This window comes from Panulirus ornatus, chromosome 47, assembly GCF_036320965.1.
Source record: "Panulirus ornatus isolate Po-2019 chromosome 47, ASM3632096v1, whole genome shotgun sequence".
Classification (NCBI taxonomy): Eukaryota; Metazoa; Arthropoda; class Malacostraca; order Decapoda; family Palinuridae; genus Panulirus; species Panulirus ornatus.
This window is the reverse complement of record NC_092270.1, coordinates 9,509,107-9,525,746: the sequence shown is the minus strand read 5'-3', so window position 1 is coordinate 9,525,746 and position 16,640 is coordinate 9,509,107. Positions and strand designations below refer to the sequence as shown.

Below are 16,640 nucleotides of genomic sequence, written 5' to 3'. Positions count from 1 at the left end.
AGCATTTGCAGATCTTGATGGCAGAAACCGTCATGAGGTTTTAAGAGGTGTTAAAGTTCCCCATGTATTTGCCATCTCAGTTTTTGATGATTTCATGTACTGGACAGACTGGAATTTGAAAGCTGTACTGAGAGCCAATAAGTTTACTGGCGAAGACTTCCAGTTCCTGCGTAACACAACACATCGCCCATATGATATCCACATATACCATCCTCTTCGTCAGCTGCCAATGGAAAACCCATGTGGTGAAAACAATGGTGGTTGTTCTCGTCTGTGTCTTCTCTCACCTACTGGAAATGGAGCAGTATCATTTAAGTGTGCTTGCCCTGACCAGTTCTTCCTACGGCCAGATAACAAGACCTGTATAGCCAACTGTACTCGAGGTCAATTCCGATGCTCAGGAGCAGATGATAAGTGTATCCCTAAATACTGGAAGTAAGTGAAAAATGTAGTTTGTTTAGTTTTCAAACTGATCATTTATATGTGTGATCAACCCTTCAATTAAGACTTCATATTACAGTATATATCTGTGTCTTTTATGTTGTTTTCAACATTTGGATCCAGATTGAGTATGAAGTCCTCCTCCAACACATACCACTCAAGTCAGTTCACATTCCTATTTAAACCAAATTCCAAAAAATTAAGCAGCAGTGCTTGAAACGTTTGCAAAGAAATTTGGTTTGGTTAAATTTTTCATTGAATAGAGTAAAGAAATTAAAGTTTTAGTGATATTTGTTCACCTGTTTACATCAAGGAGGCAAGTATGCAGTCTATTGTGGTTGAGAGGGCCTGGGAAGTGAGTCAGTTGTTGTTCACTGATGATACAGCTCTAGTGGCTGATTTGTGTGAGAAACTGCAGAGGTTGGTGACTGAATTTGGAAAAGTGTGTGAAAGGAGAAAGTTAAGAGTAAATGTGAATAAGAGCAAGATTATTAGGTTCAGTAGGGTTGAAGGACAAGTTAATGAAATGTAAGTTTGAATGGAGAAAAATTGGAGAAAGTGAAGTGTTTTAGATATTTGGGAGTGGACATAGCAGCGAATGGAACCATGGAAGCAGAAGTGAGTCACAGGGTGGGGGAGGGGGTGACGGTTCTGGCAGTGATGAAGAATGTGTGGAAGAAGAGAACATTATCTTGGAGAGCAAAAATGGTAGTGCTTGTAGGAATAGTAGTTCCAACAATGTTATATGGTTGTAAGGCATGGGCTGTAGATAGGGTTGTACCGAGGAGGGTGGATGTGTTGGAACTGAAATATTTGAGGACAATATGTGGTGTGAGGTGGTTTGATCGAGTAAGTAATGAAAGGATAAGAGAGATGTGAGGAAATAAAAAGAATGTGGTTGAGAGAGCAGAAAAGTGTGTGTTGAAATGGTTTGGACATAGGGAGAGAATGATTGAGGAAAGATTGACAAAGAGGATATATGTGTCAGAGGTGGAGGGAAAAAGAAGTGGGAGACCAAACTGGAGGTGGAAGGATGGAGTGAAAAAGATTTTGAGCAATCGAGGCTTAAACATACAGGAGTGTTAGAGTTGTGCAAGGAATAGAGTGAAATGGAATGATCTGGTATACTGGGGTCGACGTGCTGTCAATGGACTGAACCAGGGCATGTGAAGTGTCTGGGTAAACCATGGAAATGTCTGTGGGGCCTGGATATGGATAGGGAGCTGTGGTTTTGGTGCATTACACATGACAGAATGTGGCTGCTTTTTTTTTTTTTTTTTTCCTGGTGCTACCTTGTTGAATGGGGGGTGGATACTATTTCCTGTTTGGTGGGGTGGTGACGGGAATGAATAAAGGCAAGCAAGTATGAATACCTACATGTGTATATATATATATATATATATATATATATATATATATATATATATATATATATATATATATATTTTTTTCTTTGTCGCTGTCTCCCACGTTTGCGAGGTAGCGCAAGGAAACAGACGAAAGAAATGGCCCAACCCACCCCCGTACACATGTATATACATACGTCCACACACGCAAATATACATACCTACACAGCTTTCCATGGTTTACCCCAGACGCTTCACATGCCCTGATTCAATCCACTGACAGCACGTCAACCCCGGTATACCACATCGATCCAATTCACTCTATTCCTTGCCCTCCTTTCACCCTCCTGCATGTTCAGGCCCCGATCACACAAAATCTTTTTCACTCCGTCTTTCCACCTCCAATTTGGTCTCCCACTTCTCCGCGTTCCCTCCACATCCGACACATATATCCTCTTGGTCAATCTTTCCTCACTCATTCTCTCCATGTGCCCAAACCATTTCAAAACACCCTCTTCTGCTCTCTCAACCACGCTCTTTTTATTTCCACACATCTCTCTTACCCTTACGTTACTTACTCGATCAAACCACCTCACACCACACATTGTCCTCAAACATCTCATTTCCAGCACATCCATCCTCCTGCACACAACTCTATCCATAGCCCACGCCTCGCAACCATACAACATTGTTGGAACCACTATTCCTTCAAACATACCCGTTTTTGCTTTCCGAGATAATGTTCTCGACTTCCACACATTCTTCAAGGCTCCCAGGATTTTCGCCCCCTCCCCCACCCTATGATCCACTTCCGCTTCCATGGTTCCATCCGCTGCCAGATCCACTCCCAGATATCTAAAACACTTTACTTCCTCCTTTACTTCCTCTGCATTTGTTGATGTTGATATGTATATTTGTGTGTATGGGCATTTATGTATATATATATGTGTATATGAGTGGATGGGCCATTCTTCTTCTATTTCCAAGTGCCCTCTCAGTGATGCGGGAAACAACAATCAAGTATAAAGAATAAACATTCCTTGCTTGCAAGCAAGTATGAATATGTACGTGTGTATATATGTATATGTATGTGTATATGTATGTATATGTGTGTGTGTATGTGGGCATTTATGTATATATATATGTATATGAGTGGATGGGCCATTCTTCATGTTTCCTGGCGCTGCCTCAGTGATTCAGGAAATGGCAATTATGTATAATAATAATAATAGAAAATATATATATTTCATATGTGTATCCCATATATATATTTATTTTATTGTACTTTTTCACTGTCTCCCGCATTAGCGATGTAGCACAAGGAAAGAAACCGAAGAATGGCCCAACCCACCCACATACACATATATATCCATACATGTCCACACACGCACATATACATACCTGTACAATTCATCATATACATACATATACATACACAGACATATACATATATACACATGTACATAATTCATACCTGCTGCCTTTATTCATTCCCTTCGTCACCCCGCCATGCATAAAATGACACCCCCCTCCCCCTGCACACACGCGAGGTAGCACTAGGAAAAGACAACAAAGGCCACCTCATTCACACTCGGTCTCTAGCTGTCATGTATAACACACCAAAACCACAACTCCCTTTCTACATCCAGGCCCCACAAAACTTTTCATGGTTTATCCCAGATGCTTCACATGCCCTGGTTCAATCCATTGACAGCACTTTGACCTTGGTATACCACATCGTTCCAATTCACTCTATTCCTTGTATGCCTTTCACCCTCCTGCATGTTCAGGCCCTGATCACTCAAAATCTTTTTCACTCCATCCTTCCTCCTCCAATTTGGTCTCCCACTTCTCATTCCCTCCACTTCTGACACATATATCCTCTTTGTCAATCTTTCCTCACTCATTCTCTCCATGTGACCAAACTATTTTAATCCACCCTCTTCTGTTCTCTCAACCACACTCTTTTTATCACCACACATCTGTCTTACCCTTTCATTACTTACTTGATCAAACCACCTCACACCACATATTGTCCTCAAACATCTCATTTCCAACACATCCACCCTCCTCTGCACAACCCTATCTATAGCCCACTCCACACAACCATATATCATTGTTGGAACCACTATTCCTTCAAACATACCTATTTTTGCTTTCCGAAATAATGTTCTCGCATTCCACACATTCTTCAATGCTCCCAGAACCTTCGCCCCCTCCCCCACCCTGTGATTTACTTCCGCTTCCATGGTTCCATCCACTGCCAAATCCACTCCCAGATATCTAAAACACTTCACTTCCTCCGGTTTTTCTCCATTCAAACTTACCCCCCAATTGACTTGTCCCTCAACCCTACTGTACCTAATAACCTTGCTCTTATTCACATTTACTCTCAGCTTTCTTCTTTCACACACTTTACCAAACTCAGTCACCAGCTTCTGCAGTTTCTCACCCTGTGTCAGCCACCAGTGCTGTATCATCATCGAACAACTGACTCACTTCCCAAGCCCTCTCATTCACAACAGATTGCATACTTGCCCCTCTTTCCAAAACTCTTGCATTCACCTTCCTAACAACCCCATCCATAAACAAATGTATCCAAAATGCAGATGTGATGGTGAGAAGGACTGTGCTGATGGATCTGATGAGCCTCCAGGTGATATTTGTCCAGAGCGCAAGTGCCGTCCAGGACATTTTCAGTGTAATGATGGCCATGGTTGTGCTGCAGCCACACAGCTTTGTGATGGACAGAATGACTGCTCTGATGGGTATGTTGCATTTTATTTTTATTTAGCTCTGCAAACACAATCAGTGAGTGCCAGATGAGAAAGCCACTAAACATTTCCATGCTGTTTAGATGAGTTGTTAAGTATGACTTCCTCCATGGCACAAGATATGGATGTGTTAGACAGATATGTACTTGGCAGTGTACAAAAGAGAGCTTAGTAGCATGTGGAAGTACTAGCAACTGGATTTTTATCATGTCATACATCCGCTGCTCAGGCTAGGTAATTGCATCAGGCACTCAAGTAATGCTACCATGCATGTATTACAAAAAACAAATTCATTTTTTCTGAATTTTCAAAATAATCCAGTTGTCTTTTAGATGTTTAAGCCTTTTGACCATGCAGTGATTTTCCAGCAGCATTCTCAAACATTGTCAATTTTCCAGCAGATTATAAAGCTGGTAATTGGTTCTTTTATCCTTTTTTCTTCCAAGCAAAACCATAAAGTTTCTGTATCTTGCATTAATACATATTTTAACCACATCAAAAAGCAATAGAGGAAGGGGAAAGGAAAAAAAATGAAAAAAAATATTTATTTGATATGCCTGCAAGATGACACAATTTCCCTAATTTTAACACATTTCTTGCTCCATACACTCATAAATATAAATGAATTATAAAGGGCATGAATGAATTAAAAGAATGCAAGGTAGAACCATATTCCCAACTCTTCTTTTTTCTCCAGTCACAGACAAAAGTCTACATTAAGGCTGGGCCTTAATTGAAATATAGAGGGCTTTGTGAAATGAGAAAGAAAAGGCAAGGGAAAGTATCTACAAATTTTTGAGAAAGTGAAACACCCATCTTTTGAAATGTGCCAGGTCATAGTTATTTGGAAAGACTTGAGAAGGTAGAGAGTTCCAAAGCTTTGACGTGTAGGGAAAGAAGCATGTATCAGAAAGGCTCACCCTTGAGTTCTCAATGGCCACACAATAATCATGTGATGTAGCAGCTTGCCAAGTATTGCACAGTCTAGCTTGTGGTCGGGGCACACAAGCAGCCAGTTCTTGGGAGCAAAAACCAAAGTGGTACCTGTAGAAGAGGGGAAGTGAACCAACATTGCAGCGCAGGGCAAGGGGGTCAAGTTTGGAAGTTAGCCTGGGAGAGTTTTTAAGTTAGACCACTTTTGACTCAACTCTGTCAAGTAAGGATACAGAGGTATAACCACCCCAAATGTGATACCAGCACTCCTTACAAGAACGAATCAATCCTTGTATAAATGGAACAACTGTTCAGAAGAGAAGTTTCAACATCTAAATAGGACACCCAGTTTTTTAGAGGCAGACTTAGCTATTTCCATAATGTGGGGTTTCCAAGAAAGAGTGGGTGTTAGCCTGGGACAGTTTTTAAGTTGGACCACTTTTGACTCAACTCTGTCAAGTAAGGATACAGAGGTATAACCACCCCAAATGTGATAGCAGCACTCCATACAAGAACAAATCAATCCTTGTATAAATGGAGCAACTGTTCAGAAGAGAAGTTTCAACATCTAAATAGGACACCCAGTTTTTTTAGAGGCAGACTTAGCTATTTCCATAATGTGGGGTTTCCAAGAAAGAGTGGGTGATACAATAATACCAAAAATGTTCAATGAGTCAAGAGGTGGAATTACAGAACCATCAAAAGGGAGATTAGAGTTGTGAGGAGTTTTCAATAGAGAGATGGTAGAAATTGGGTCTTGGGGGATTAAACTTAAGATTTTGTTTACTCCTCTGAGATATCCTGTCCAAGTCTGTGTTTATTGAGGAAGCTGTGTCAAGACGAGATGCAGATTGAGTGAGAGAAGAGTTGAATTGAAGGATGTGGATGAATGCAGTGTTGAGTCATCAGCTAATGTGGGAAATGGCAAATATATATGAAAGAAATATATATGTACACGAATATAGTGCATATGAACATAGAACACTTAATGCCTTCTCACAGCAAGGACTTGAACCCAGGACCTTCATGTGGTAGTTGGGAATGCTAAATGCTCAGCTGGCCTAATGGTCAGCATTCCCAATTAACACACAAAGGTCCTGGGTTCGAGTCATTGCTGTTGGAGGGCATTATATTATACATATGCTTCCCTGTATTCCCTGCATGTCATAGAAGGCAATTAAAAGAAGAGGGAGGGGGGGGGCTGGAAATCCTTCCCTCCCATTTTTAATTTTCCCAAAGAAGGGGGCCAGGTGAGAATATTTCCTCTTAAGGTTCATCCTCTGTCCTTAACACTACCTCACTAATGCGGATGTCTGATCACTATCTTGTGGAAGTGAGGTGAAGATTTGTCGAAGTTTTCAAAACAGAAGAGAGAATGTTTGGAAAAAGAGAGTGGCGAGAGTAAGTGTGCTTAGAAAGGACACTTGTGTGAGCAAGTACTAGGAGAGATTGAGTGTAGAATGGCAAAAGGTGAGAGCAAATGACATGAGGGATGGGATGTATGTAGGGAAGCAGTGATGGCATGTGCAAAACATGCATGTGGCATGAGAAAGGTGGGAAGATTAGAAAGGGTAGTGAGAGATGGGATGAAGTTGTTAGTGAAGGAGAAAAGAGAGGTGTTTGGATGATACTTACATGGATGGAGTGCAAAAAACTGGGGATGTATAAAAGAAAGCAGCAGGGGGTCAAGAGGAAGGTGCAAGGGTTGAAAAAGAGCGCAATTGAGAATTGAGGTGAGATAGTATCATTAAACTTTAGGGAGAATAAAAAGATGGGGATAGGGGAGAAAGACTACTTCCCACGCATTCCTCACATATTGTAAAAGGCGACTAAAGGGGATGGGAGCGGGGGGCTAGAAACCCTCCCTCCTTGTATATTAACTTTCTAAAAGGGGAAACAGAAGGAGTCACACAGGGAGAGCTCATCATCCTCGAAGGCTCAGATTGGGGTGTCTAAATGTGTGTGGATGTAACCAAGATGAGAAAAAATGAGAGATAGGTAGTATGGTTGAGGAAAGGAACCTGGATGTTTTGGCTCTGAGTGAAACGAAGCTTAAGGGTAAAGGGGAAGAGTGGTTTGGGAATGTCTTGGGAGTAGAGTCAGGAGTTAGTGAGAGGACAAGAACAATGGAAGGAGTAGCACTACTCCTGAAACAGGAGTGATGGGAATATGTGATAGAGTGTAAGAAAGTAAACTCTAGATTGATATGGGTAAAACTGAAAGTGGATGGAGAGAGATGGATGATTATTGGTGCATATGCACCTGGGCATGAGAAGAAAGATCATGAGAGGCAAGTGTTTCGGGAGCAGCTGAGTGAGTGTGTTAGTAGTTTTGATGCACGAGACCATGTTATAATGATGGGTGATTTGAATGCAAAGGTGAGTAATGTGGCAGTTGAGGGAATAATTGGTGTACATGAGGTGTTCAGTGTTGTAAATGGAAATGGTGAAGAGCTTGGAGATTATGTGCTGAAAAAGGACTGGTGATTGGGAATACCTGGTTTAAAAAGAGAGATATACATAAGTATACATATGTAAGTAAGAGAGACGGTCAGAGAGCATTATTGGATAACATGTTAATTGATAGGCACATGAAAGAAAGGCTTTTGGATGTTAATGTGCTGAGGGGTGCAACTGGAGGGATGTCTGATCATTATCTTGTGGAGGCAAAGGTGAAGATTTGTAGAGGTTTTCAGAAAAGAAGAGAGAATGTTGGGGTGAAGAGAGTGATGAGAGTAAGTGAGCTTGGGAAGGAGACTTGTGTGAGGAAGTACCAGGAGATACCGAGTACAGAATGGAAAAAGGTGAGAGCAAAGGATTTAAGGGGAGTGGGGGAGGAATGGGATGTATTTAGGGAAGCATTGATCGCTTGTGCAAAAGATGCTTATGGCATGAGAAGCATGGGAGGTGGGCAGATTAGGAAGGGTAGTGAGTGGTGGGATGAAGAAGTAAGATTATTAGTAAAAGAGAAGAGAGAGGCATTTGGACGAGTTTTGCAGAGAAATAGTGCAAATGACTGGGCAATGTACAAAAGAAAGAGGCAGGAGGTCAAGAGAAAGGTGCAAGAGGTGAAAAAGAGGGCAAATGAGAGTTGGGGTGAGAGAGTATCATTAAATTTTAGGGAGAATAAAAAGATGTTTTGGAAGGAGGTAAATAAAGTGCGTAAGCCAAGAGAGCAAATGGGAACGTTGGTGACTGGGGCTAATGGGAAGGTGATGACAAGTAGTGGTGATATGAGAAGGAGATGGAGTGAGTATTTTGAAGGTCTGTTGAATGTGTTTGATGATAGAGTGGCAGATATAGGGTATTTTGGTCGAGGTGATGTGCAAAGTGAGAGGGTTAGGGAGAATGATTTGGTAAACAGAGAAGAGGTAGTAAAAGCTTTGCGGAAGATGAAAGTTGGCAAGGCATTGGGTTTGGATGGTATTGCAGTGGAATTTATTAAAAAAGGGGGTGACTATATTGTTGACTGGTTGGTAAGGTTATTTAATGTATGTATGACTCATGGTGAGGTGCCTGAGGATTGGCGGATTGCATGCATAGTGCCATTGTACAAAGGCAAACAGGATGAAGGTGAGTGTTCAAATTACAAAGGTATAAGTTTGTTGAGTATTCCTGGGAAACTATATGGGAGGGTATTGATTGAGAGGGTGAAGGCATGTACAGAGCATCAGATTGGAGAAGAGCAGTGTGGTTTCAGAAGTGGTAGAGGATGTGTGGATCAGGTGTTTGCTTTGAAGAATGTATGTGAGAAATACTTAGAAAAGCAAATGGATTTGTATGTAGCATTTATGGATCTGGAGAAGGCGCATGACAGAGTTGATAGAGATGCTCTGTGGAAGGTATTAATAACGCTTGGTGTGGGAGGCAAGTTGTTAGAAGCAGTAAATAGTTTTTATTGAGGATGAAAGGCATATGTTTGAGTAGGAAGAGAGGAAAGTGATTGGCTCTCAGTGAATGTCAGTTTGCTCAGGGGTGCGTGATATCTCCATGGTTGTTTAATTTGTTTATGGATGGGGTTGTTAGGGAGGTGAATGTAAGAGTTTTGGAAAGAGGGGCAAGTATGCAGTCTGTTGTGGATGAGAGAGCTTGGGAAGTGAGTCAGTTGTTGTTCGCTGATGATACAACGCTAGTGGCTGATTCATTTGAGAAACTGCAGAAGCTGGTGACTGAGTTTATTAAAGTGTGTGAAAGAAGAAAGCTGAGAGTAAATGTGAATAAGAGCAAGGTTATTAGGTACAGTAGGGTTGAGGGACAAGTCAGTTGGGAGGTAAGTTTGAATGGAGGAAAACTGGAGGAAGTGAAGTGTTTTAGATATCTGGGAGTGGATTTGGCAGCGGATGGAACCATGGAAGCAGAAGTGAGTCACAGGGTGGGGGATGGGGCGAAAGTTCTAGGAGCGTTGAAAAATGTGTGGAAGGCAAGAACATTATCTCAGGAAGCAAAAATGGGTATGTTTGAAGGAATTGTGATTCCTTCAATGCTATGTTGTTGCGAGGCGTGGGCTCTAGATAGAGTTGTGCGGAGGAGGGTGGATGTGTTGGAAATGAGGTGTTTGAGGATAATATGTGGTGTGAGGTGGTTTGATCGAGTAAGTAATGAAAGGGTAAGAGAGATGTGTGGTAATAAAAAGAGTGTGGTTGAGAGAGCAAAAGAGGATGTTTTGAAATGGTTTGATCACATGGAGAAAATGAGTGAGGAAGGATTGACAAAGAGGATATGTGTCAGAGATGGAGGGAACGAGGAGAAGTGGGAGGCCAAATTGGAGGTGGAAAGATGGAGTGAAAAAGATTTTGAGCGATCGGGGCCTGAACATGCACGAGGATGCAAGGAGTGCAAGGAATAGAGTGAATTGGAACAATGTGGTATACCTGGGTCAATGTACTGTCAATGGATTGAACCAGGGCATGTGAAGCGTCTGAGGTAAACCATGGAAAGTTCTGTGGGGCCTGGATGTGGAAAGGGAGCTGTGGTTTCGGTGCATTATTACATGACAGCTAGAGACTGAGTGTGAACAAAAGTGGCCTTTGTTGTCTTTTCCTAGTGGTAACTCGCACACAAGAGGGGGAGGGGCTTTTTTTTATATTATTATTATTTTGCTTTGTCGCAGACTCCCGCGTTAGCAAGGTAGCGCAAGGAAACAGACGAAAGAATGGCCCAACCTACCCACATACACACGTATATACATACACGTCCACAAACGCAAATATACATACCTATACATCTCAACGTATACATATATATACACACACAGACATATACATATATACACATGTACATAATTCATACTGTCTGCCTTTATTCATTCCCATCGCCACCCCCCCCACACATGAAATAACAACCCCCTCCCCCCTCATGTGCACGAGGTAGCACTAGGAAAAGACAACAAAGGCCCCATTCATTCACACTCAGTCTCTAGCTGTCATGTAATAATGCACCGCAACCACAGCTCCCTTTCCACATCCAGGCCCCACAGAACTTTCCATAGTTTACCCCAGACGCTTCACATGCCCTGGTTCAATCCATTGACAGCACGTCAACCCCGGTATACCACATCGTTCCAATTCACTCTATTCCTTGCACGCCTTTCACCCTCCTGCATGTTCAGGCCCCGATCACTCAAAATCTTTTTCACTCCATCTTTCCACCTCCAATTTGGTCTCCCACTTCTCCTCATTCCCTCCACCTCTGACACATATATCCTCTTGGTCAATCTTTCTTCACTCATTCTCTCTATGAGACCAAACCAATTCAAAACACCCTCTTCTGCTCTCTCAACCACACTCTTTTCATTACCACACATCTCTCTTACCCTATTATTACTTACTCGATCAAAGCACCTCACACCACACATTGTCCTCAAACATCTCATTTCCAGCACATCCACCCTCCTCCGCACAGCTCTATGTATAGCCCATGCCACGCAAGCATATAACATTGTTGGAACCACTAGTCCTTCAAACATACCCATTTTTGCTTTCCAAGATAATGTTCTCGACTTCCACGCATTATTCAACACTCCTAGAACTTTCGCCCCCTCCCCCACCCTATGATTCACTTCCACTTCCATGGTTCCATCTGCTGCCAAATCCACTCCCAGATATCTAAAACACTTCACTTCCTCCAGTTTTTCTCCATTCAAACTTACCTCCCAATTGACTTGTCCCTCAACCCTACTGTACCTAATAACCTTGCTCTTATTCACATTTACTCTCAGCTTTCTTCTTTCACACACTTTACCAAACTCAGTCACCAGTTTCTGCAGTTTCTCACATGAATCAGCCACCAGCGCTGTATCATCAGCGAACAACAACTGACTCACTTCCCAAGCTCTCTCATCCACAACAGACTGCATACTTGCCCCTCTTTCCGAAAACTTTTGCATTCACCTCCCTAACAACCCCATCCATAAACAAATTAAACAACCATGGAGACATCACACACCCCTGCCGCAAACCTGCATTCACTTAGAACCTATCACTTTCCTCTCTTCCTACACGTATACATGCCTTACATCCTCGATATATATATGTATTAATGCAAACAGTTTGCAAACACTCATCAATAACATCATATACATTATCTGTGCATTGTAATCTGTAACACTCACTTATACAGCACTTTCTTACATAATATCATCAGAATACCCAAAGCTCTCAACCTATCTATTTCTCTAATGCCTATTCCTTTCAGGAATTCCCATCAAGAAAGTGACCACAGCAAAAGTGTTTCCTCCTATCCCCATTCTCACATGTCTCCTTTGCATGCACTATTCCATGCACTTTGCCTCCATATCTCTCCTTTTAGTACTCTTTCACTCTGTTTCCCCATGTCACAGGTGGTCTTCCTCATACTAACTCCTTTAATCATACTGTCATACACTCTCCTTGTAAGCACCCAGTATAAGTAATGTTGAAAACATAGTAAAGGGAGAAAAAAAGAGGTAAGTGAATCAAGTGGGTGGCAACCATCAGCTGACTGAGTCAAGCACGTGTGTGAAGTTTCAGCCTGCCACTGCATGGGGGATTCTTCTTACAAGACTCTGGTTTTATTGAGCTGTTTGGGACCTTTGAATTGTTTTGCAAAAACCATTAGGAAAACCTTTTCATTGTTGTTAAGTGCATGTTGCTGTTTCTGGATTCTCCTGGTTATTGCAGAAAAGGGATTGAGAATCAGTTTAGTTATCTGAACAGACTGAGTCTGTGGCAGTTATGAACATTGGTAGTTGATACATAAAATCAATCCCTTAAATTCGTTTCATGTGCTTCTAGTTCCTTATTAGTTACTATGCACAAATGTTTAGATTTTTTTTTTTTTTTTGCTGTCTCCCGCGTTTGCGAGGTAGCGCAAGGAAACAGACGAAAGAAATGGCCCAACCCACCCCCATACACATGTATATACATACATTCTTCAAAGCAAATACCTGATCCACACATCCTCTACCATCCTCTAGTATAATATTTTTATTTTTATTTATTTTGCTTTGTCGCTGTCTCCCGCATTTGCGAGGTAGCGCAAGGAAACAGACAAAATAAATGGCCCAACCCACCCCCATACACATGTATATACATACACGTCCACACACGCAAATATACATACCTATACATCTCAATGTACACATATATATACACACACAGACACATACATATATACCCATGCACACAATTCACACTGTCTGCCTTTATTCATTCCCATCGCCACCTCGCCACACATGGAATACCATCCCCCTCCCCCCTCATGTGTGCGAGGTAGCGCTAGGAAAAGACAACAAAGTCTCTAGCTGTCATGCAATAATGCCCGAAACCACAGCTCCCTTTCCACATCCAGGCGCCACACAACTTTCCATGGTTTACCCCAGACGCTTCACATGCCCTGATTCAATCCACTGACAGCACGTCAACCCCGGTATACCACATCGATCCAATTCACTCTATTCCTTGCCCGCCTTTCACCCTCCTGCCTGTTCAGGCTCCGATAACTCAAAATCTTTTTCACTCCATCTTTCCACCTCCAATTTGGTCTCCCCCTTCTCCTCGTTCCCTCCACCTCTGACACATATATCCTCTTGGTCAATCTTTCCTAACTCATTTTCTCCATGTGCCCAAACCATTTCAAAACACCCTCTTCTGCTCTCTCAACCACACTCTTTTTATTTCCACACATCTCTCTTACCCTTACACATCCTCATGGTTCCATCCGCTGCCAGATCCACTCCCAGATATCTAAAACACTGTACTTCCTCCAGTTTTTCTCCATTCAAACTTACCTCCCAATTGACTTGACCCTCAACCCTACTGTACCTAATAACCTTGCTCTTATTCACATTTACTCTTAACTTTCTTCTTTCACACACTTTACTGTCTGTACACTTTTTTCTGCAAGGCATTACTTTTTGGATGATAGGGAGTTGAAGTTGTGTGGGCTATTCCATATGACCTACAGAATTCTTTAGATTCTACAGCTGTGAACTGTGGGTCATTGTCACTGTGAATAGTTTAAGGTATTCCATGCTTAGCAAAATGGTCCTTAAAGTATTGCACAATAGTACTGGAATGAGTACTTTCTAACAAGTCTAACTCAAAATATTTGCTGTGATAATCAACAAGCAACAGGTACCTCTTCCCTTTCATCTCAAATAAATCAGCTCCAGGTTTTTGCCAAGGGAGTTTAGGGACTTCATGAGACATCAGTGGTTCCCTTGCTTGGTCGTTGCTATAAACATTGCAGGTGTCACGAGCACTAATCAGATCCTCAAGGTCAGCCCCCATTTGAGGCCAGTACACAAGATTTCTTTTCCATACCTTGATTAGATTTATGAATGTGTTTGAGGACTTTACTTCTTAGTTCCTTAGGCACTATAATTCTTTTCATTTTATGCAGCATTCCATCTTCATAACTTATCTCATATCTGAAATTCCAAAAGGCATTGAATTCTACTGGAGTGTCTCTCTTACAATCATGCCATCCCTCTAATGTGAATTCTTTTAGAGTCTGCAATACTCTATTTTCCTTAGTCCTATTTTTAAAAATCTTCAAGCATATACCTGCAGTGTCTAGCTATTCATGAGGGACTATAATTACTTGCACTTCTTCATCCCCGCTGACTCTACTCAGAGCATCAGTTGTATGCATGTCCTTTCCTTTCTTGTAATGTACCTCTGAGGAATATCTATGGAGTCTTAGATGCATTCTCTGTAACCTAGTAGGAGCAGATGACAAGGACTATTTTAAAATACTCTGTAAGGGTTTATGATCATTCTCTACAACTACTTTGCTTCTCCCATACAGATAAGAGTGAAGTTTCTCAGCTCCAAAAACAATGGCCAACAACTCCTTTACAGTTTGAGCATAATTTCTCGGAGTTTCAGAAAGGGACTTGGCAGCATAGGCAACAGGGAGATCTTCCTGAAGAATACAAGCCCCTACAGCTTTCCTTGAGGCATCAACAGTCAAGGTTACAGGCTTAAATACCTCAAAACATTTCTCCTGTGGTTCATCTCATTTAAATTCAATGTCCATCTCCAGTAACCTTCTCAGAGGTTCATTTATTTCAGACATATTGGGAACAAACTTTCCCAAGTAGTTAGGAGTTAGAAAATTACTTATAGTTTCTTCCTTCTAAGGATCTGGTCTTAACCCGTCTGCCATTAATACATGGCTGATGTGTTCTACCTGCTCAGTTTTAAGCTTGAGTTTGGCACAGTTCAACTTTAGATTTCTTTCCTGGCATCTTTAGGGACTTTCTATAGTCTCTCATCATGTCCTTCAGAACTACCATAAACTGATATGTCACCCAATATAATTTCTACTCCATCAAGATCATCAAACACTTCATGGAAGTACCTCTGGTAGATTTCTGGAGCATCTAACACAGAATACACCTTAGCATCTGCTAACCTTCCTCAGTTGTAGGTAGTGGGTCCTGTTGCCTTTTTCAATGCCTTGTTGAAATCTCTTGGATCTAGGCATATTCTTAATTTACTTCCCTCATCCACAGTACCCATACTGTTAACCCAGTCTGTGTAATTACTTTCTCTGATGATTACACCTTTCTTTTCCATGTCCTCTAATTCGCATTTCAATCTATCTCTCAGAGCAACAGGCACTTTACAGGTGGATGAGCTACTGGGCTAATCTTTGAATCAACCTCTCGATGCAGTTCACCCTCTAGGCATCCCAATCCATCAAATACATCTTTATATTTTTGCAGTACCTTATTGGTAGTTGTGTCTTAAGTCGGTCTCTGACTTTGTTTGACCAGAAAGTGAGCTGATATTTTTAAGAGTTATGTAAACATATCATTTGACACTTACCAAGGGGTTTAATTTTACTTCCAGGCAAAGCAACCAATACAGTCTTTGTGCGTTTCATCTCTGGTTTTCCTTTTAGCTTGTAGATTCTTTTGGGCAATAGACTGACCTCATCTTCTGTATCCATTTGGAATGCCACTGGTTGATCTTGAAGGAGAAGAGTAAACCAGTCCTCTTGATCTGGTCTTCTTAACTGGTTGGAGGTTACCGTGGACACTGCTTTTGCTGACTTCCTCAGGACTTATAAACCTTCCACAGGCTTTTCATAACACCCTTCAGAGTTGGATGATGAATCTTCTTTATCAGCCTGATTTATACTTGCCTTTTCCAGGACTGCTGAAGTTGTCACACCTACGCTTGAGATGTCCAGTCCTGCCACACTTCATACACTGTTTGTTGCTAGCTAGGCAGTGTATCCTCCCAAAGACATGCTTGAAGCCACTGAACTTACAAGTCCTTTGTGATATGTTGCCAGGAATTGAGGAGTGATACTCACTTTTCTTTTTTGACTTCACACTTTGGACATTCAAACTGGTTTTCACTGCACAAAACTCCGTCATCTGTTCTTCACTTGCCTCATGAGCTCTGCACTGCAGTGCGACTTCATGAAGGGTCGTGCCGCCTTTCCTCGACAGCCGTCCGTGTAGCTTGTCATCACTGATGCCACAAATAATTCTGTCTCTGATCATTTCATCCTTCAAGGCACCAAACTCACAGTTTATAGCCTTCTTTCTTAGGTCAGTAACAAAACTATCAATAGTTTCATCAGCCTGTTGCACTTTACTTTTAAAAATATCTTTCATAAGTGACATTCTTCTTTGGCTCTAGATATTCTTG

General features: G+C 41.7%; 1 protein-coding gene across 1 annotated transcript in view; it reads left to right on the top strand.

Moving 5' to 3' along the window:
* Positions 1 to 90: 90 nt before the first annotated feature.
* LOC139763539 (low-density lipoprotein receptor-related protein-like) overlaps positions 91 to 16,640 on the top strand; it is a 59,339-nt gene continuing 42,789 nt past the window's right edge. Inside the window, exons 1-2 of the mRNA XM_071689733.1 lie at positions 91 to 435; positions 4,397 to 4,555. Coding sequence (XP_071545834.1) covers positions 95 to 435; positions 4,397 to 4,555 — 500 coding nt within the window. The 5' untranslated portion in view covers positions 91 to 94. The remainder of the gene's footprint in view (positions 436 to 4,396; positions 4,556 to 16,640) is intronic.